The sequence below is a fragment of the Zalophus californianus genome, chromosome 12 (genome assembly GCF_009762305.2).
Source record: "Zalophus californianus isolate mZalCal1 chromosome 12, mZalCal1.pri.v2, whole genome shotgun sequence".
Classification (NCBI taxonomy): domain Eukaryota; kingdom Metazoa; phylum Chordata; class Mammalia; order Carnivora; family Otariidae; genus Zalophus; species Zalophus californianus.
Genome location: NC_045606.1, coordinates 452423 through 474782, shown reverse-complemented (window position 1 = coordinate 474782; position 22360 = coordinate 452423). Strand labels below are relative to the sequence as shown.

Below are 22360 nucleotides of genomic sequence, written 5' to 3'. Positions count from 1 at the left end.
ATCCTGATGACGCATGTCTATTTAACATACACTAATTTGATAGCGAAATCTTTTTATGTCCTACACAGTTCACATATGTACCTATTTTTACTCAAAAACACGAAAGTTTGTTTTCTAGGTTTTGACTTTCAATCTTTTTAAAGTATCTTTTAAAACTAAGTGTTCTTCATATTTCTAATTCTGGGTGGTTGTATAACTGTCCAATGAGGTGAAATAACCGTAAGTGACTATTCTCTAAAGTTTGGGAATTTAGGATGGTTTTCAGTTTTCTTAGGTTAGAATGAACCCAGGGAAAATGAGATGATCCTGGAACTGGTTAGCCGTGTGGGCCTCTGGCTTGAGGTTCCTGGGGACTCTGGGACAGGCCTGGAAGGGAACCTGCCTGCTCCTGTGCCTGTTCTCGGCTGTGGGAGGGCAGGCAGCCACCACTGAGAGCCAGGGCGGCCTTCTTTGGTCTGTCCCACTATAGACAGAATTGAGTGCATCTTGTTTCTGCCAGTAGGTCGGTAAGTTCTGGGTGTCTCCTCTTGTCAAGGTTTGATGGGAAGGGGCATTTGTCCCACTGATGGGGCAGGTAGAATATCGATGGCCAGAGGATGCGCCAGCGGGTGGCGGCTGTGGGGAGGATTTCCATGCTGCTGTGTGACAATCACAGCGTGGTCTAGGGAAGTTGTTTTTAGAAAACAGTTTGGCCACATTCAGGGAATTTTGATATTCCTCCCAATACTACCCTGCTTCTATTCTGAAATTCTTGCTTTCTTAGACCGTATGACATCGTTACCACAAAAACCGGAAGGGCGGGGGGGGGGTTGTCGTCGTGGTGAGGCCTGGTTTTCCAGCAAAAGGGAATGAAGGTTGCTATCGCTTGACTTTAAAATGGAAAGATCATCTTGGATTATGTGGGTGAACACAGGGTCATCGCAAGGTTCATTAAAAGTGGAGGCAAAAGGTCGCCATGGCGAGACGTGAGGACTCCAGCCTCCGTCGCGGGCTCGTTAGAGGAAGGAAGTGGGCCATCAGGCAAAGGGAAAGGCAAGGAAGGAACCATCCCTCTAGTCTCCAGAAGGGAGTGCAGCCCAGCCAGACCCTGCAAGACAACCGCAGAACCACAGCATAGCTGCCTCTGGGTTATGGTGACTGGTTATGGCAGCTGTAGGGAGCCGACAGCTGGGGACCGAGAGTGCTCACTGCTCGCTAGGCTGTGCGGGTAACTGATGGGCACCCACAGGCCAGCCCACCTTCCTCTCTCGTGCCACGCCCGCCCGTGCCCCTGGACCCCGTTCTGGCTCCCCCCCCCAGGGCCGCCCCCGCCGGGCACCACAGCTTCGGAGGGCACGGCAGGTGCCGGCGCAGCTCCTAGGGCGAGGCTGCTAAAGGGAAGCGCTGACTGAAGGGAGAGCCGTGAGCCGCCCCCGCGCACGAGCAGCGGAGGCGGCCAGCGAGGGCCCCTCCCGGAGACCGCGGGCCCTGCGCCCTGCGCCCTGCGCAGCCGCCGAGCCCCGCCCGGACGCCGGAAGCCCGCGCTCCAGCACTTCCGGGAGGGGGCGGTGCCCGCGAAGCTGATTGGTGGTGGCGTCCCACGCGCCGTCGCGCCCTTCCTGCCGTGTGTGCGCGCTGTCCCGGCAGAGTCGCGGCATGGCGGACCCGGAGGCGCTGGGCTTCGAGCACATGGGTCTCGACCCCCGGCTCCTGCAGGTACCCGGGGGTACTGAGCGGCCGGGCCGACGTGGCTGGGGGCGGCAGCGGGGCGGCGCGCTGAGCCGCGCGTCGTGTCTCCTAGGCCGTCGCCGACCTGGGCTGGTCGCGACCCACGCTGATCCAGGAAAAGGCCATCCCGCTGGCCCTGGAGGGGAAGGACCTGCTGGCTCGGGCGCGCACGGGCTCGGGGAAGACGGCCGCGTATGCCATTCCCGTGCTGCAGCTGCTGCTCCACAGGAAGGCGGTGGGTCGCGGCGGCGGGGTGAGGGGACCGGGGCTCCCGCCGGCCTCGCACCCCGAAGGCCGGCCCGGGATGCCGCTGTGCTCAGCGCTCCGGGCTGGGGTTCGAGTCGCCTGCCCCCGATCCGGGTGCTGCTGTCATCCTTCTTGGCGTCTTCTCGAGCGCGTCCCCTTTCCTTCTTCCTGCTGTAAAAAGCGGGCAGGTCTGCGGGTTCTGTTTGTAGAATTAGCATGAACGTCCAGTGCTCTAGGTGCTGGATTTTCAGTAACATGCTAACCGCGGAGTTGTGTCTTTTGAGGGTCAGTGCCCGGGGAAAGAGCTCTCTGTTCTACGCTCTGTTCTGTTCTGTTCTGGGGAGGGTGACAGTCAGTGAGGGGTTGGTGGAAGGCCCACCGTTCGGTCAGATTGTCGGGGGCCTTAGGTGGCCCTGAGGTCGCGGGCTGGCTGGCTGAAGTCTCTCATTCGTGCTCTTGCAGACAGGCCCTGCAGTAGAGCAGGCTGTGAGAGGGCTTGTCCTGGTGCCCACCAAGGAGCTGGCGCGGCAGGCCCGGTCCATGATCCAGCAGCTGGCTGCCTACTGCGCTCGAGATATCCGGGTGGCTGACGTCTCTGCTGCGGAAGACTCAGCCTCTCAGCGGTGGGTGAGAGCCACAGGGCCGTAGAGGAGTGAACCTGCACAGGGATGCGGGATTGGGTTTGCTGGGGTTGTGTGCAGTAAACGGGGCTGCTCGGGGTGTGGTGTGAGTTGCTGCATACTCCCTGACACGGAGGTGTTGCCCACCTGCAGATCTGTGCTGATGGAGAAACCCGACGTAGTCGTGGGGACCCCATCGCGCATCTTGAACCACTTGCAGCAGGACAATTTGGTCCTGCGAGACTCCCTGGAGCTGCTGGTGCTGGATGAGGCCGACCTTCTGTTCTCCTTTGGATTCGAGGAAGAACTCAAGAGTCTGCTCTGGTAAGGGAGGGCTGCGTGCAGCTGTGACTAGAGGCTGGGGCCTGGAGCTGGAGGCTGACTGGCTCTGTTTTGTTCTAGTCATCTGCCCCGGATTTACCAGGCTTTTTTGATGTCGGCTACCTTTAACGAGGACGTCCAGGCACTCAAGGAGCTGGTACTCCATAATCCAGTAAGGGCGCTATGGAAGCATCGGGGTCCCTGACACGTGGCCTTCCTGGTTCTGAGGCACTAGAAGCTGGTGGTCATCAAGACCCACCGTCCACCAGTCTGCAGTCGCTACGTCATTGCAGATGTCTGCTGGGGGTGGTTCAAACATGCTTCACCTAAAGGCTGAAGCAGGGGCCCTCGAGAGTCAGAAAGGCTGCTTTGAGTGGCACGGCCAAAGCTCTTGTGTTTGTGAACTTGGCTGTCCTGAGAGCCTGCTGCTGCGGGGCTTCCTTCCTCACTTACCATGTGTTTCTCTGTTCTGTGCCCCCTGCGTGTCGTAATCGTACGTCCTCTGCACAGCGTAATGGCTGGGGCGCTTTGAGTTGTCACGTCACCCAGTGGGAGGGGACGCGGGGTGCCCTGGTTTGAGCCAGCAGCCTCTCTTGTGCCGCCTCTCTTCCGTCTCCTCCTCTTTTCTGACCACAGGGCTCTTTCCCTGCAGGTGACTCTCAAGCTGCAGGAGTCCCAGCTGCCGGGGCCAGACCAGCTGCGGCAGTTCCAGGTAGTCTGTCAGACAGAGGAAGATAAATTCCTGCTGCTCTATGCCCTGCTCAAGCTGTCATTGATCCGCGGCAAGTCCCTGCTCTTTGTCAACACTCTGGAGAGGAGTTACCGGCTGCGCCTGTTCCTGGAGCAGTTCAGCATCCCCACCTGCGTGCTCAACGGAGAGCTCCCGCTGTGCTCCAGGTACACCTGGCCTGACCCCACAGCTAAGACATGGGAAGGGGAGACGCAGGGGTGCTCCTGGGTCTTCAGTGGGCAGTGGAGGCCAGGCTGTGGGCTTGACTGATTCTTACTGGCTTTCTTTGTCACGGCTTTGAGATTTCTGCCGTTGCTTCGTCTTTAGCTGAGGAGCTGAGGCACAAAAGTTATGCAGGAGCCAAGCTGGAGAAGAGGGAAGAGTCAGGATGACGATTGTAATGATGTTGGGGGTGGGAGGGAGCCTCCGACTGGTTCTGGGGGCTGAGCCTTCCTCCGCTCTTGGGCTCTAGGTGCCACATCATTTCACAGTTCAACCAGGGCTTTTACGACTGCGTCATAGCGACTGACGCCGAAGTCCTGGGGGCTCCGGTCAAGGGCAAGCGTCGGGGCCGAGGATCCAAAGGGGACAGGTGAGTGCTGGTGTCTCCCTTCGCCAGTGCACTGCAGGGAGACTGTTTCCCCATCTTTCGGAAGGTGGTGAAACCGGATGCCCAGAGCAAGGGATCCGGCGTTGGGGCCTGGCTGCTCGTGGGGCCCCGTTCGGCTGCCGAGGTCTGGAGAGAGCGAAGGGCGCGCATGCATGTTCCCTGAGGCAGCAGGAAGGGCCAAATGTCGTGGGTTGTTGGGGGTCGTCCTGCAAGGAGAGACGTGCAGCTGTGACTCGTGAGGAGGAGGTTTCTGAAGCCATCGGGAGCTCCGGTCTTTGCCTGCCCAGCAGGCTGTCCGGCAAGGGGAGGTTCTCAGGTTGTCCTGTGGCACGGTGAGTTCCGTCCTTCCCCCGGCACTGAGGTCAGGGCGAGGGTTCGGCCACCCCTGCTACTCCAGCTTCTGAAATGGTTCTGGTTTTAGGATTTTCAATCTATTAGAGTTCTCTGATTTTGTGGAAGGCTTTACTAAGCGATTTTGCTGATTAAACGGCTTGAGGTTGCTGGCTTGGAGGAGGGGTGGTCGGTCTGACGTTGGGACGTCTACCCACAGGGCCTCTGATCCGGAGGCAGGCGTGGCCCGGGGCATAGACTTCCACCACGTGTCTACTGTGCTCAACTTTGACCTTCCCCCCACCCCTGAGGCCTACATCCATCGAGCTGGCAGGTGGGAGAGCTGGGGCGTGGTGGGCAGACACCAGGACCATGGGCTGTGGGCCAGAGATTCAGGCTGGGCCGTCTGTTCTTGCAGGACGGCACGCGCCAACAACCCGGGCATGGTTTTGACCTTCGTGCTGCCCACTGAGCAGTCCCACCTGGGCACGATCGAGGAGCTTCTCAGCGGAGGTAAGAACCCCGGTGCTCTCCTCCCACAACGCCTTAGGCCCACTGGTGGTAAGATGCCCTGTGCCTTCTTCCTGTTCTATCCTCATTCCTGCCTCATGGGGCAGGCAGGGTTCCTCACAGACGAACAAGCCGAGGTTTGGACTCGAGGGGCAGAAGGGCTAAAGGAGGAAAAGGGGTTTTGGGAGATGGGGATGGGGCTGGTGGTGTCTCCCAGGGACCCTGGGAGAGGGAGCTCGGTGGGGGGTGGGGGGGTCAGTTGCCAGGTTCAGGTCTGGGCGCCCGTTGGGCCTTCCAGAGGTGACGCTGAGGCAGTGTAGCTGGCGCTGTTCAGGCTGTGAGCAGCGGCTGGCAGAGGAGGCGTGGGTGGGGCTACCCACCAACCAGGAGGCTCCCCGAAGGGTCCTCAGTTCTGCTTGTGTTGGAAGGACCCTGTGGGATCGTACAGAAGAGGGGCCAGGGCGCTGCTTGGCAGGAGTGCGAGTGCTGCTTCTGTGCTGAGACGCTGGTTTGTCACGAATGTCAAGTGTCCAGAGTGGCCATGGGGGAGGAGAGTGGGTACGTGGGCAGGTTCTGAGGCTGCTGTGACGGGCACCTGGGGGACAACGGGCTGCCCAGCCACAGCGTGCTGGAGCAGCTGTCACGGGCTGTGCACGAGACCCGGCTGTTTCACCATACGCGCTCCTCGCAGGGAAGGCGTGGGCTGAGGGCTGGGCTGCTTCGCCCCAGGGAGGGCCTGGGGGGGACCTCTGAGCAGATGGCCTCCGGTAGACCCACCCTGAATCTTCAGGGGACTCTCACTGCCGTGATTTCCACAGAGAACGGGGCCCCCGTACTGCTTTCCTACCAGTTCCGCATGGAGGAGATTGAGGGCTTCCGCTACCGCTGCCGGGTGAGCGGGATCTTGTGGTTGGGGGTGGGGGTGAGTCCCCCTGGGTCAGACCCCTGCCCCTGAGCTTCCAGGCACAAGGGAGGACAGGGCAGCGCCCCGCCCCCCATCCTGACCTTTGGTGTCTATACCCAGGATGCCATGCGCTCAGTGACCAAACAGGCCATTCGAGAGGCGAGGTTGAAGGAGATCAAGGAGGAGCTTCTGCACTCAGAGAGGCTCAAGGTGAGGCTCAGCATCCGTGGGGGACGCAGAATCACCGCTGTGGAGTTTGTCCTCGGCACATGTTGCCATGGTGGGGTTCCATGTGGGGGCCTGTGTGGAGGCCGTGTGGGGCATGGCTGCCTCAGGAAGGGCCATGTCCCTGCAGACGCGGCGCCTGAGGGAGGGGGGGAGACCAGAGTGGTGGCACCTCTGGGAGAGCACAGTGCACCTGCCCAAGGGCCCCCGTGGAGCCACAAAAGGCAGACCAACCCTGCCGTGTGCCCATCTTCCCCCGCAGACGTACTTTGAAGACAACCCCCGGGACCTCCAGCTGTTGCGGCACGACCTGCCCTTGCACCCTGCCGTGGTGAAGCCTCACCTGGGCCACGTCCCTGACTACCTGGGTGAGCGGATGGAACCTCAAGAGACTGGGCAGCTGGCACGCGCACAAGCACACAGACACTCTGCTTGAATGTGTGGGCTTGCTCCCCCAGGATCCATAGAGACAGGGATCCCCCTGTGCTGGGGACACGGGAAGCAGGCAGTACGGAGGCCCCTGTGTGGTGGGTGCGGGCAGAGTCGGCACGGAGGTGGGGTGCTCCTGCTGCATCAACTGGTCAGGCAGCCATGGGGATGTGGAAGGGGGCACAGGCAGGAGGCGCTGTCGCCCCTGCCGGAGGACATGGGCCCAATCACCAGGTAAAGCTGGGGTGGCGCAGTGGGAGTCTGTCGGCCCCGTGGGGACCAGGGAACCCCTTCTGTCCTGTAGGAGCAAAGTCTTTGGCAGGAGTGTGAGGCCGGGGGGCCTTGGGGGTTGTGTCGCAGGTGGCAGCAGTGACAGTGTGGCCTGACAGGTGTCAGAAGGCCGTGGGGGGAGATATGTCCCGTGAGGGATGAACCGGTAATCAGGGGCCGTGTACGGAGAAGTTACAGAGAGACTTGTATTTTAGCAGTGTTTTTTTCCTTTAGAAACATGCATATGTTTCTTTTCTGCCGCGTGCTTTCTGCAGCCGGCTTAAAGGCAGCAGGGGAGCGACTTAGCCCGAGTTTCTGCGCCCTCTCCCCCACGGTGGCCATTCTTGCAGCCCTGGGCACGTCGGACTTGGGGCTGGTGTGCCGGGCCCTGGGTCAGAATCGGGGCGGCTCGCTGGGCACAGCTGGAGGGGGTGGGGTGTGAGGGGTCGTTGCAGCTGCTGAGTCTGTGCCTCTTCTAGTCCCCCCCGCTCTGCGTGGCCTCGTCCACCCTCACAAGAAGCGGAAAAAGCTGGCCTCCAGGAAAGTCAAGGTATGTGCCCCGGGGCCTTGGCCATGCTGCGGGGCTCCCCTCTTCCCTCATCCATTGTCATCAGGGTGCGCGTGCACCTTGCCTTTGGGAGGGAGGGGAGAGGCCCTAAGGCCTGGCCCCAGACTCGGGGGTTGAGGGGCAGAGTCGTGGGGGCCGGGCACTCCCTGGGCCACCCCCAGGCAGCTTCAGGAGCACAGGATGGTCTGTTTTTCTGTCCTCATTGCCCAGCCTCTGCTCCAGGCAGTGGGAGGAAGAACGTGGGTGTTTAGTGGGCCACAGACGGTGACCGCGGCAGCTTTTGCCCTCGGCCCGGTGGCCTGTAGGGCCTTGCCAAAGGGCCACACCTCTCACCTCCCTGAGTCTGGGCGGACAGACGTCAGGTGCGCCCAGCTAACCTGTGGCTTTGCCCTGCAGAAGGCCAAGACCCAGAATCCCCTGCGCAGCTTCAGGCACAGAAAAGAGAGAAGCAGACGCACAGCCGTGCCTTCCTGAGGTCGTCCGCGCAGCCTCGCTGGCTCCCAGGGCCCCTTCCCAGGCTGAGCGCCGAGCAGGGTGCGGGCGCCGGCTTCCCACCCTGGCTGGACTGGATTCCGGAGCAGGCCCGTGGTGCTGCCCTGCTCGCCTAATAGACTCCATCCGTCCTGACTCAGGCTTCCTGCAAGTAGGAAGGGATGCCCATCCCTGGGAACCTTGGGAATTAAAGTGCTTCCGGGAGGTTTTCTGCGTTGTGTGTGTGGCGGCTGCCTGGCCGGCAGAGGTCAGCTGTGAGGCGCTCCCGCAGCTCGTCTGGGTCTCTGGCCCAGCCCACTGCCGGCCAGACTGACCGACCTCCCTCCCCCGGAGCTTGGAGACCGTGAGCCTTCCCAGCTAGGAGCCCCATACCTCCACATCCAAATCTGGGCGCCTCTGCACCCGAGCCAGGGGGACTGGCTCCTGTGTTCCCGCCCCACCCCCTGTAGGCATATTTGTGTGTTCCGTACATGCGGGCGTGGTGGTGAGATGCGTGCGCTCGCTGTTGGATGCTCCTTACTGAGCCAGCAGGTCCCGGTTTGAGAAGGCGGGGGTCTCGAGGGGGCGGAGTCCTGGCATTACTGTCACCTGCTTATGGGCATCGTGAGGAGGCTGTGCTTCTGCTTGCTGTTCGGGTGTGATAGCGCTTGGGGTAGGTGAGGTTTCGATGTTTCCCGCTCCTGTGGTGTTTGAGGGTTTCTGGGTAGCCGCGGTTTACAACGGTGTTGCTCAGGCGGGGCTCTGCTAGCAAGCCCGGGTGGGCCACTGGGGTTCCAGCAGGCCTGGAGCCGCCAGGCTGCTGGGCTTCAGTCCCCCGTGGACCGTTCCACCTGCTCTGTGAGGCAGGCGAGGAGCTGAGGCCTGGCCGTGAGGTCAGCCTTCTCCCTCATGGTTCTAGGTCCTCTGGCCCCGCCACCTCCAGGTGCTCCCGGCCAGGGGGCTTGTGTCCCAGAACCAGTCCAGATCCAGATGCAGGAGAGTTGGGGGCCAAGGGGACCCGTCTGGGCCTTTGTCCCCGCCTGTGGATGGAGCTGGGGCTGTGTACCCATCACCCTTAACAAGCCCCAGACAAGGGTATCCCACATTCCTAGGCTCAGAGAAGTTCCCCGGTGCACTGAGCTCACCAGGCCAGTGAGGGCTGGTGGGTGGGGCCCCGCTGTCCACCCCCGCAGGGGCCTAGCTGACATGGCTGGCATTGTCACCAACACGGGCAGGTCCTATCTGAGGCCCTTGGGAAGCTGGGCTGTGCCTGTGATCCCCTCCCCAAGCTATTACAGGCCCCTACACTTGGTAGGGTCTGACCTGGCTAGGCGGTGGAGAGGGTGGTGTGTGTCTGCGCCCTGACCCCACAGAAGGAGGGTGTCCAGGGGCCTAGACATCTCATTCAATCCCCACCCCACCCTGGGGATAGGCCTCACTGTGTCCATTTACTTAATTTATATATGGGAAAACTGAGGTCTCCAGGGACTGGACTTGTCCATCTGATGCACACCCAAACTAGAGCCGGACAGGCCCTGCATGGGAGGGGCACCGTGGGCCTGGAAGGGGTGGGGTAGGGTGAACCTACTCGAAGCTCGAAGTGAAGGTTCCTGGTGGGAAGGCTGGCCGGTGACCACCTCCCCCCCACCCCTGCTGGCAGAGTCACACCCACACGGAAGCCTGAGTGGGTGCTGCTGTTCAGGGAGGCAAGGGGCTTTAGGGGATTGAGAATCAGGCCTTGGATGCACCCAAGCTGTGGACTCCAAAGGCTAGGGCCTGCCAGGTGCCGGCGCTGAGTGGGGGCAGGAGGGGTGCGGGGTGCCTGCAGCCAGCGCACAGAAGGGGACCAGCATGTACAAATACTCCAGGTGGGAGGGGGGCGCCCAGCCCATCTGAGGACGAAAGGAATCAAAAGTGGTCGTCACCAAAATAGGTAAAGGCTAAAAAATTGACTTATTTCAGAGATAACACAGTGACATGTAAAAAATTCAGAAGATAAACAAACGAGCAGGTGGTTTTCAAGCAGAGAAGCGCCGTGATCAGATAGGCCAGCAGCCGCGGTGATAACGGATGGAGGAACACTGTGTTCCTAGAAACCTCTGGACCCAGAGCACGAAGCGCTCAGGTGCATTTCTGACTAGCTAAGCCCTGCATCTGCTGAGGATCAGTGACTCAGGGGCGCTTGCTGCTCTAGGCACTTTGGTCTCCGGGGGCAGTGGCAGACAATCAGGTGGAATTCGTGCAGGGAGGCGCCCCTGCCAAATGCTTGCGCCCTCTCCCTACCCCGCCACCGGGAGGAAGTGCCAGGATGTCCTGCCTCGCCAGTCTGTGGTGTGGATCACAGCCATGTGTACCTTGGAAAGCGAAGCAGCGCTCATCCACTGGGGAGGGGGCCAGGCACTGCTGGGCAGACACCCTCTCAGGACAGCAGCTCTGTCTGTTCAACCACCAGCCCACCCGCAGTCCCCGCAGCCAAACTGGGAGCAGCCACGTCGGCAGCTCTTCAGTGTGCTAGCCCGGCCTGGCTACCAGGGAGGCCCCTCACTTGTCTTGGCTTCTTCCTGGGGTCTCATCTGTGAGCGGGGTGAAGTGACCTGTGCCAGCGATCCTGTGTTGGGCCACACCATGAGGTCAGGCAGCCTCAGCGCCCCCGCGGGTGGCTCTGTGCAGGGTGCCCCTCCAACTTCAGTGCACGTCCCAGTCATAGAGGCCTGTGCTTACGGTGCGGGTCCTGGCCAGCAGGTCCTGGGCAGGGCCCCTGCCAGGGGAGGCCTGAATGCCTACAACACCCACCCCATTCTACAGATTGAGAAGCTGAGGCTCACAAAAAGCAAGCCAGGCCAGTGCCACCCGGCTGAGGGACAGAGTGGGCGGGTACTCAGATCTGTGGACGCCACTCTGGAACCCTAGGTGAGCGAGCTCCGCTCAGCCCTGTCCCATCCCTTCTCTGAGCCTCATCTTCCTCTGTGAGATGCAATGATGAAGGGTGTCACTTTTTAGCGTAAGTATGTCCTGTGCAGTATTTGTGATACACTAAAAAATTATTCATTGTTTATCTGAAATTGAAATCTGGATGGGTGATCTGCTTCTTGGCTAAATTTGTACGCTCTCTTGCTGGGGTGTGGCCTCCTCCAGCGAGTCTTGCTGACTCCCCGCCTGGGCTGGACACCCTCTTCTTTGTGTCCGTAATACTGCCTTGACCCCACGACGCTCGTCTCTGGGCTGCTGTCCACCCTGGCCGGCGAGGCCTGGAGGCAGGGGCCATGCCAAGTGCCTTGCTGCCCAGCCGGGACTCCTAAAAGGATCAAGCTCTTCCCTGAGACTATCCCTGGTGCCTGAGGCTCTTAACTATTTCCAGTTAAGAGGAAAAAGATGAAAAGGATGTACTGACCAGGCTGGACTCTGCCCCCTGACACAACAGCCTGGACGCACCCTACATGTCCCCTCTGTGACTCAGAGTGGAGACTGTGGGGCTGCCCCAGGCTGGGGCTGGTTGCCAAGGTTGTTGGTTTCTGGTGAAGTCAGAGGCCCATCCCTTCCTACACTCATCTGCTCCCTGGACAGGGGCGGTTCCCCCACCTGTGGACCCTGCTTCAGACCCCTTCTTGGGGCTCCTTTGGGTCCTACAGCTCACCATCTGACTCATCGGCCCCAGATTAGGAAGTGCAGAGGTGGTGGTGCCCAGAGGGACCACCATGGACAGGGGCCCCCATGAAGACACCCACCCAACTCACAGGGCTGGTAAGAACATGAGGAGCCACATGATGCTTGTCAAGTAGAGAATAAGCATCTAGGTTCAGCTTTCCAGACCTTGTCCCCACTTGGCCTGGACACCTGGCTCCAATCCTGACAGCCCCCACTTGGTGGTCTGGCCTCTGTGTTCTTAGCCCTGCCCACATCTTGGCGTATTGAGATCTAAGATCTTTTCTGGGTCCTGGAGGTGGGCCAGAGGTGCTTAGGGAGGCAGCAGTGAGGGGCAGATTGGGCTGCCCACCTGTCCCTTCCAGGGAGCCCTTGGGAGTGATCTGGGGTCTTGTCCATGGAGGAGTTCTATAAAGCAGACTGCTGGCCTCAGGCCTGGGTCACCCTCTCCATGGGCCTGCAGGCCCTTCCCCACCTCAGCAGGGCCTGGAGAAGCAGCTTCCCAAGATGTCCCCACCAAGAAGCAGGGACAAAGGACCCGACAGCCTGAGTGCTGCTGAGCTCCAGGGACAAACAATCTAATGTGTTCACTGAAATGTGTAGATTGGACCCTTCTATGTATTAAGGATCCCTGCCCCCTGGAACCAGGAACTTAGCCTCCAGGAGCAAAACACACAGAAGGCAACAGGTGAAGTGCCGTGATGGCTGGAGCAGGGGAAGCCATCTGGGCTCTGGGGTGGTGATTGAGGTCCCCGCCCAACCCCCACTGATGGAGGATTTGGCGTGAGCGGTGAAGGACTGGCAGGATTTGGGAAAACTTGGTGGGGGTCACAGCAAAGCTGGGAGGAAGGGACCAGCAGGGTTGCATGGAGAGCAGTGAGCAGATTAGTGGGCTTAGCAAACACTTCCATAGGCCTGTGGTTCTTGGGACGCCCCGGGGGCCTCAGGGGGTTAAGCATCTGCTTTCAGCTCAGGTCATGATCCCAGGGTCCTGGGATGGAGCAGGGGGCCCGCTTCTCCCTCTGCCTGTGGCTCCCCCTGCTTGTGTGTGCGCGCTCTCTCTGGCAAATCAATCAGTAAAATCTTAAAAAAAAGTGGGAGGACAGTGCTTCTCAACCAGGGGTGTTACGCGTTTGCAGGGCATCTGGCAAGGAGCGGAGGCAATTTAGGTGGTCCCTCTGGGGGGCGGTGCCACCGACGTGTACTGGGCAGAAGCCAGGGATGCTGCTAAAACCCTCTGGATGCCCAGAGCAAGCCCCGCGCAGGGACACCTGGCTGGGGAGGTTGAGGGCCTGCAGAGCAATGGTAGCGGGTGCGCTGGAAGCCAGGCGGGAGGGGGCGGCGGTCTCCCCGCATGTGACTTCGGAGTGCACACAGCTGCAGTGACAGACGCCAGATGGCAGGCGGACACGAGGGCTGGCTTCTTTCTCAGGTGTCCGGAAGGCTGCAGACCGTCACTATGCCATCAGAGGCCCAAGTTCTTCCATCTCATTTGCCATCTTTTTTTTTTTTAAAGTGGTAAAATATATATAAAATAAAATGTATTGTCTTTTATCATTTTAAGTGTGCGGTTCCATGGCATTAAGCACACTCATGTCGCTGTGCGGCCTCACCGTCTGTGTCTAGAATGTTCTCATCTCCCCAAACAAGCTCTGTCCCCTTGAAACACTAGCTCCCCGTGCCAACCCCTGGCACCCCCCACTCTGCTCTCTCTGTGGATCTGACCGCTCTGGGGACCTCATGCACATGGAGTGTCCTTCTGTGACCTGCTCTTTGCACTCAGCCTCACGTCTTTGAGGTCCATCCGTGTAGGAGCTTGTGTCAGAACTTCATTCTGTTTTGTGGCTGGGTAGTAGTCCGTGGCATGTGTACGCCACATTTTATCCCCTCAACTGTTGACAGCCACCTGGCTTGTCTCTGGCTTTCGGCTGTTGTGAATAATGCTGCCACGAATGTTCTATGTTGAACCTTTTAAGGACCTGCCACACTGCGTTGCCACCAGCAGTGTGTGAGGGCTCCCCTTTCTCCATGTCCTTGACAACGCTTAGTATCTTCCATTGCTTTAGTAACAGCCGGCCTGATGGGTGTGAGGCAGTGTCGCCCTGTGATTTGATTTGCATTATCCTCATGACTAATGATGCTGAGCAACATTTCACATGCTCACTGTCTTCTCTGGCAAGAAGTCTGTTCAAGTCTTTTGCCCGTTTTTAAACTGAGTGGGTTGTTTGGCTGTTGAATTTCAGGTCTTCTTTATATATTCTGGATATTAATCCCTTATCAGATAAGTGTTTTGCAAATGTTTTCTCCCGTTTTGTGGGTTACCTTTGCATTTTCTTGATGGTGTCATCTGATGCACAAAGCACTTCAACTTTGATGAATTCTAATTTATTTTTTCTTTTGCCTGTGCTTTTGATATCCTAGCATAGAAACTATTGCTAAATTCAGCATCATGAAGACATCCCTTAGGTTTTCTTCTCAGAGTTTTATAGTTTTACCTCTTTCATTTAGATCTTGATCTGTTTTGAGGTAGATTTTGTCTGGGGTGAGAGGTAACAATCCAACCTCATTCTTCTGTATATGAACATCCAGTTTTCCCAGCACCTTGTGTTGAAAAGCCCATCCCTGGTCTATATGTCTGTCCTTCCAGTGCCACACTAATTTTGAGAACTGTAACTTTGTAGTAATTGTTGAAACAGGAAGTATGAGTTTTCCAACTTTGTTCTCGTTTGTCAAGATTGTTTTGGATGTTTGGGGCACCTCAGGTTTCCATATGCATTTCTGCAAAAGTGTCCTTGGGATTCTGAAAGGAACGGCATCGAATCTGTAGATCACTTTGGGTGTCTGGACATCTTAACAATAGGTCTTCCAGTCAAGGAACATGAGATGTCTTTCCATCATTTGTGCCTTCTTTAATTTCTTTCGTGATGTTTTGTAGTTTTCAGTGTATAAGTAATTTACCTCCTTGAATTTATTCCTAAGTATTTGATTCTCTTTGATGCTATTGCAGATGGAATTCTGTTCTTTTTTTTTTTTTAAGATTTTATTTATTTGACAGAGACATAGCGGGAGAGGGGAACACAAGCAGAGGGAGTGGGAGAGGGAGAAGCAGGCTTCCCGCTGAGCAGGGAGCCCGATGTGGGACTCAATCCCAGGACCCCGGGATCATGACCTGAGCCGAAGGCAGACGCTCAACGACTGAGCCACCCAGGTGCCCCTGGAATTCTGCTCTTAACTTTCTTTTCAGATTGTTTACTGTTGGTGTATAAAAACGCAACTGATTTTTGTGCAACTGATATTTTCAGTACAGCTTCGCTGCATTTGTTTATTAGCTCTGGTAACTTTCTTGTAGGTTATTTGAGATTTTTCTATATATAGGATCATGTCATCCGTGAATAGAGATAGTTTTACTTCGTTTTTTCCAGTTTGGATGCCTTCTGTTTCTTATCTACCTGATCTGGCTGGAACATCCAGTACAATGTCAAATAGCAGTGCTGAAAGGCATCTTTGTCTTGTTCCTTATCTTCGGGGGAAACTCCCAGCCTCTCACCATTACGATGTTTGCTGTGGGATTTTCATAGATGTCCTTTATCATGTTGAGGAAGTTCCCTTCTATTTCTAATGTGTGGGGTTTTTTTAAAAGGTTTATTTATTTATTTATTTATTTATTTATTTTAGAGTGAGTGAGAGAGAGAGAGTGTGTGTGTGTGTGTGTGTGATGGGGGAGGAGAGGGAGAGGGAGGAGGAAAGAATCTCAAGAGGGAGTCTTCCTCTCTGAGCGTGGAGCCCAACATGGGGCTTGATCTCATGACCCTGAGATCATGACCTGAGCTGAAATCAAGCGTCAGATGCCTAACCAACTGAGCCACCCAGATGCCCCCTATTTCCTGGTGTTTTTGATGATGAAAGGGTCTTTGATTCTGTCAAATACCTTGTATGCATCAGTTGAAATAACTATGTGACTTTCCCCCTTTATTCTATCAATGTGATATATTATACCGATTGATTTTCTTATGTTGAACCACCTGTGCATTCATGGGATAAGTTTCACTTGGTCATGATGTAACAATCCTCTTATGTGCTGTTCGATTTGGTTTGCTAGTGTTTTGTTGATAACTTTTGCATTTGTATTTATAAGGGATATTGGCCTAATGTTCTTTTCTTGTGATGCCATTGTTTGGCTTTATTATCAAGGTAATGCTGAACTCATAGAATGAGTTAGAAAGTGTTCCCTCCTCTTTGGTTTGTTTGAAGAGTTTAAGTAGGATTGGTTATAATTCTTCTTTAAATATTTTTTAGAGTTCGACAGTAAAGCCATCTGGTCCTGGGCTTTTATTTGTTGGAAAGGCTCTGGTTACTGATCCAATCTCTTAACTAGTTGTAAGTTTGTTCAGATTTTCTATTTCTTCATGATTTAATCTGGCAGGCTATGTGTTTCTATGAATTTATCTATTTCATGGAGGTCATCTAATCTGTTGTTTGTAGTATGCTCATATTACCCATTTTATTTCCCTAAAATTTGTTGTAATGTTTTCTCTCATTTTTGACTTAATTAATTATTTGAGTCATCTTTTTTTCCTAGTCTGCCTAAACTTGTATCAATTTTATTGTTCTTTTTGAAGACCTAACTCAGTTTCATTGATTTTCTCTACTGTTTTCTGTTCTCTATCTTATTTGTTTCTGCTCTAATCTTTATTATTTCCTTCCTTCTGCCCGTTTTGGGTTTAGTTTGTTCTTGCTTTTTTTTTCTTTTCTTTTCTTTTTTTTTTTGTTCTTGCTTTTCTAGTTCCATAAGGTATACAACTAAGCTATGGATTTGAGATGTTTTTTTCTTTTGAAATCTTTTTCTTTTTTTTTTTTTTTTTTGGTATGCATTTATAGCTATAAAATTTCCTCTCGGCACTGGTTTCCCATAAGGTTTGGTATATTGTGTTTTCATGATGTGGGTCTCTGTATTTATCCTACTTGAAATTCATTGAGCATCTTGGATTTATACATTCACACCTTTCATCAAATTTGGGGGAGTTTTCAGTCATTTTCCTTTGAATAGCCTTTCTGTCCCCCTTCTCCTTCCTCAACTCCCATGATGCATATGTTACTTTACTTGATGGTGTTCTGAAGTCCCTTAGACTGTGTTCACTTTTTTTATGCCTTTTTTTTTTTTTTCCAATTTCTGCTCCTCATGACTTGTTTGGTTCAATTGTTCTGTCTTTGAGCTCATGGATTCTTTGCTCTGCCTGCTCATACCTGCTGTTGAACCCTGTAGTGAAGGTTTCATTCCAGGTGTTGTATTTTTCAGCTTTAGAATTTCTTTTTGGTTTCTCTCTAGGTTTTCTATCTTTCGTTGATAACATCATTTCATTTATATGTGGTTTTCTTGGCTTCCTTTAGTCTTTGCACCTTTTTCCTTTGCCTCATTGAGTGTATTTTAGATGACTGTTTTAAGTCTTTGTCTATGGGCTTCCTTGGGAATAGTTTCTATCAAGTTATTTCTTTTCCTTTGAATGGGCATATTTTCTTTATTTCTTTGCAGTCATTTTTTTTTTTTTTTGAGAACTGGACATTTGACTATTATAATGTGGTAAGTCTGAAAATAAGATTATTCTTCTCCAGCATTTGCTTTGTGTTTGTTTTTATTGTTGAAGGCTGCAGTAGTCTGTTAATTTTGATACTTTTCCAAATTGCGTTTGCAAAGACTTTTCCTTGTGTGTGCTCACTGTAGTCTCTGCTCCTTTAACTCATATTCAGCCAATATTTGGCAGAGGTTTCCTTAAGTACCAGGAACTGAACAAACAAAATGTGTGCATACACGCGTGCACACACACACACACACACACACACACACAGGAAAACAAACAAACCCCTTCTTTCCCATCCTTTTCAGATTGGCTCAGTGCTGGAGCTCTCCTTTAACATTTAGTGAGGCTTGCTCTGAGCCTCAGGATCAGCCAGGGTGAAAGCTCTAGGTCTTTGCAGGTCTTTGCTGAGTATTTGTCTTTTGCTGTGCGTGCATGAGGCTTTCTAAATACCCCTGTATACACAGCTGCTTTTGAATGTCCTAACTGTCCAAGCTTCTCCTCTGGGCTTTAGATAATCCACTGTATGTCTCCACCCATAATCCCTTGCCCCAGGTGTCTTTTATGAACAGCAGCTGCTGCTTTGCCCACTTGAGTCCTGCATCAGGTAAAAAAGAGATGAGTGCCTTGCATCAGTCCTTTAGGTTACTGCGACAGGGGAGAACATATGTACACAATAATGTGCAAAGAAGGCTGTCTCTGCTCCCTCTGATTAGAAGGAGGGAATTAGATAATTGTGCTGCCATCAAAACCAAGGCCTCCACCAAGCCAGGGAGGGACTGGGGCAAGGCTGAGCAAAAACACCACAAACTTTCCCACTGTTTTGAAGATGTTATTTTTCTAGGTTGAGCCTTTGCTTTTTGCTTAGACTTTTGATTGTTTTTCAGAGCTCCTGTGAGGGTGGTTCTGACAGTTCTTATTGTCTTTTGAGGGGAGAAGGGGCAGAGGGAGAGAGAGTGAGAGAGAATCTTAAACAGGTTCCATGCTGAACATGGGCTCGATCTCACAACCCAGAGATCATGAGCTGATGTGAAATCAAGAGTTGGGTGCTTAACCGACTGAGCCACTCATGTGCCCCAACTCTGTTTTTTTTTTTTTTTTCTTTTTTTCTTTTTCTTTTTCAATGTTTCTGTGGGGAAACAAGAGCTTGGAGCTTCCTAGTCCACCACTTTGCTGATGTCACTCCCTCTGCAGTCTTCTACATTCTGCCATTTTCTTCATGTTTGATGCCTCAGGACCACAAGACGGTTGCTATTGCTCCAGACATCCCATCTATGTGTAGGGCCGTGAGAAGGGAGGAAGGCTAGAGTACTGGGCCAGCTGCATACATACCTTTTAGTGAGGAAAACAAAAGCCTTCACATTGGGCAAAGAGGACTCTGGGAAGATGGTGCAATTGGACAGTTGCACTGGCAGAATCTTTCCGATGTAACTTCCGTAACTCTGGACTTGGTTGAAAGCTTGCAACTTCCAGAGGAAATTTGCAGTTAATTTGGTCAATTTCAGCTCTCAGCACAGTAGCATCTACCCATCTTGCACTCCTAGACCCCTGGCAGGCATTATGCACACAATCCGGGAGCAGCTTGCACACAGCTTGTGGGAGCCACAGTGGGCAAAAAGAACCCTGTCCTCCAAATATCAGGGATCTCTGCTCTGACAGCTATTGCTGCTTTGGATCATGGCCGGTTATCGCTGTTGCCACCCCTCCCCCATTGTTGAGAGCCTCTCCTGTCCAGCTGAAGTGACTTCCAGGGGATCTAGAGGGCCAGGGCACCTTCATTCCTCCACTTCATTTTTTGCTTTTTCCCCTTTCAAGAGCTAGATGTTAAGAATTGGGACATTCAAAAACAAGTGCATATACAGTGCACATGCCCAGGGAAAGCCTCAGAAAAGACCTGAGCAGACATTACATTCTTGCCTCAGGCTGATCCTTGACACAGAGACAGACTACAGTAATCAAACAAACCAACCCCGATAAAAAGAATAACAAACCCAATAAACTCTGTAGAAGGGAAAGAAGCTGATTTCCAGAGTTATCTCATTATTAGAGTCAAATGTCCAGTGTGCAACTACAACAAAAATCACAAGGCATACAAAGAAACAGGAAAGGATGGCCCATTCAAAGAAGAAAAAATCAACAGAAACTGTCTCTGAAAAAGACCTAATGGAAGACATACTAAGCAAATACTTTAAAACAACTGTCTTAAAGATGTTCAAAGAACTAAAGGAAGATGTAGAGAAAGTCAAGGAAATATTGTGTGAACAAAATGGAAATACCAATAAAGAAATAGAGAACCTAGAAAATAATTCTGGAGCTGAAAAGTACAATAACTGGAATGAAAAATTCACTAGTGGAATTCAAGGCAGAAGAAAGAATCAGTGAACTTAAAGACAGGACAATGGGATTTACTGTGTCTGAGGAAGAGAAAGAAAAAGGATTGAAGAAAAGCAGGTGGAACCTAAAGGACCTGTAGGACACCAACAAGCATACTAACACACCCATCATGGCAGTCCCAAAAGGGGAAGAGAGAAAGGTACAGAGAGAATATTTGAATAATGGCTGAAAACTTCCCAGACTTGATGAAAGGCATGAATGTAAACATCCAAGAAACTCAGTGAACTCCAAGTAAGATGAACTCAAAGAGACACACACCAGGACATGTTACAATCAAATTTACAAAAGCCAAAGAGATAATCTTGAAAGCAGCAAGAGAAAAGAAAATCATCTCATACAAGGGATCCTCAAAAAGATTATCAGCAAATTTCTCATCAGAAACTTTGGAGGCCAGAAGACAGTGGGCAGGTATATTCAAAATGCAAAAGAAAACCAAGTAGGAACAAGAATCATATCTGGAAAAACTGTCCTTCAAAAGTAAGGGAGAAATTAAGACATTCTCAGATAAACAAACCCTGATGGAGTTTGTAACCACTAGACCTGCCCTGTGAGAAATGCTCAGTAAAGTTCTGCAAAGTGAAGTGAGGTCACTAGACAGTAACTTAAAGCCATGAGGAGAAATAAAGGTCTCAATAAAGGTAAATACAGGGGTAATTATAAAAGCTATTTCATTGTAACAATGGTTTGTACCTTCACTTTTTGTTTTCTACGTGATTTAATAACTAATAAATTTAAATTAAAAAACAATTATTAACAATTAAAAGTCAGAATATCTTGTCAACACAAATCTTGTTTTCTGCATAATTTAAGAGACTAAGGCATTTTATTTTATTTTTTTAAAAGATTTTATCTGGGAGAGCGCATGTGAGAGCAAAAGCAGGGGCAGGGGCAGACAGCGAGAGGGAGAAGCAGACCCCCCACCGAGCAGGGAGCCAAACCCGGGACTCGATCCCAGGACCCCGAGATCATGACCCGAGCCGAAGGCAGATGCCCAACGGACTGAGCCACCAGGCGTCCCTAGAGACTAAGGCATTTTAAAGAATGATAAGCTTATGTTTTGGGCACATGACATATAAAGGTGTAATTTTGTGATATCAGGAACTGAAAGAAGTGGGGGAGAGCTGCAAAGAAGCAGAGTTTGTATATTATTGAAATTAATCTGGTATAAATTCAAATCAGAGTGTTATAACTTCAGAATGTTAAGTGTAATCCCCATGGCAACCACAAAGAAAATAGCTATAGAATATACAGAAAAGGAAACGAGAGATGAATTTAAACATGTCACTATAAAATAAAACCTAAACACAAAAGAAGACAGGGATGCAGAAAATGAGGACAAAAAGCTATAGGGTATATTGAAAACAAATGACATGAAGTCAGAATGCACAGTGACAGACGTAAGTCCCTCCTTTTTTTTTTTTTTTTAATTTATTTGAGAGAGAGCATGAGCTGGAGGTGCAGAGGGAAAGGAAGGGAGAGAATCCCAAGCAGACTCCATGCAGAGCATAGAGCCGGACACGGGGCTTGATCTCATGACCCTGAGATTGGGACTTGAGCTGAAACCAAGAGTCGGACGCTTAACCAACTGCACCACCCTGGTGCCCAGTCCCTCCTTTTTAAGTTACTACATTTAAAGTACTTACTTTAAATGTAAATGAATTAAACTGTCCAATAAAAAGTCAAAAGTTGACAGAATGGGTAAGAAAACATCCAACTCTGCTGTCCAGAAGAGACTCATTTAAGATCCAAATAAACCCACAGGTTGATAGTGAAAGGATGGAGAAAGATATTTTATGCAAATGTTACCAAAAGAGTTGAGGGGTAGACATACTAATATCGGACAAAATAGACTTTAAATCAAAAAGATTACAAGAGGGACGCCTGGGTGGCTCAGTTGGTTAAGCGGCTACCTTTGGCTCAGGTCATGATCCCAGGGTTCTGAGATCGAGCTCCTCGTCAGGCTCCCTGCTCAGTGGAGAGTCTCTTTCTCCCTCTGCCTCCGATCCTCCCCCTTGCTCGTGCTCTCTTTCTCTCTGACAAATAAATAAATAAAATCTTTAAAAAAAAGATTACAAGAGACAAGGAAGGACATTATATATTAATACAAGGTTCAGCGCAGGAAAGATTAGTGTGTATAAACATTTATACACCTAATGACAGACCATCAAGATCTATGAAGCAAAAATTAAAACTGAAGGGAGAAATAGGAAATTCTATAACAATAGTAAAAGAGTCCAAGACCCCCTCTTAATAATGGGTAGAATATCCAGACATACAGTAAGAAAGGAAATAGAGAATGTGAACAACACAATAAACCAACTAGATCTAACATACAAAGCACTCTGCCCACCAGCAACAAAATACACATTCTTCTCAAATATACATGCAATTAGGTCACAAATTAAGTCCCAACATTTATTTACTTTTTTTTAAAGATTTTTTTATTTACTTGTCAGAGACACAGCGAGAGAGGGAACACAAGCAGGGGGAGTGGGAGAGAGAGAAGCAGGCTTCCCGCTGAGCAGGGAGCCCGATGTGGAGCTCCATCCCAGGACCCTGGGATCATGACCTGAGCCGAAGGCAGACGCTTAGCAACTGAGCTACCCAGGCGCCCAAATCCCAACATTTAAAAGGATAGGTATTATATGATATATCTTCTCTGACTACAACTGGCTAAAGTTAGAAACAGAAGGAAAACTGGAAAATTCAAACTTGCGGAAATTATACTTCACACTCATAAACAACCAATGGCTCAAGGAACAAATCACAAAGTTAGAAAATACTTAAAGATTGGTCACTCAGTCACTTAA

The 22360-nt window shown here is 52.0% G+C and overlaps 1 protein-coding gene across 1 annotated transcript; it reads left to right on the top strand.

The window, feature by feature from the left end:
• The first annotated feature begins 1564 nt into the window (after positions 1–1564).
• Positions 1565–14634, top strand: DDX56 (DEAD-box helicase 56). The gene is made up of 14 exons (XM_027574596.2): positions 1565–1695; positions 1781–1942; positions 2416–2576; positions 2727–2897; positions 2976–3066; positions 3547–3791; positions 4097–4216; positions 4785–4898; positions 4983–5077; positions 5893–5966; positions 6099–6188; positions 6466–6571; positions 7382–7452; positions 7867–14634. Exons 1-14 carry the CDS (start codon positions 1636–1638, stop codon positions 7942–7944), a joined length of 1638 nt encoding a protein of 545 aa, XP_027430397.1. The 5' UTR covers positions 1565–1635; the 3' UTR covers positions 7945–14634.
• The last annotated feature ends 7726 nt before the right edge of the window (positions 14635–22360 follow it).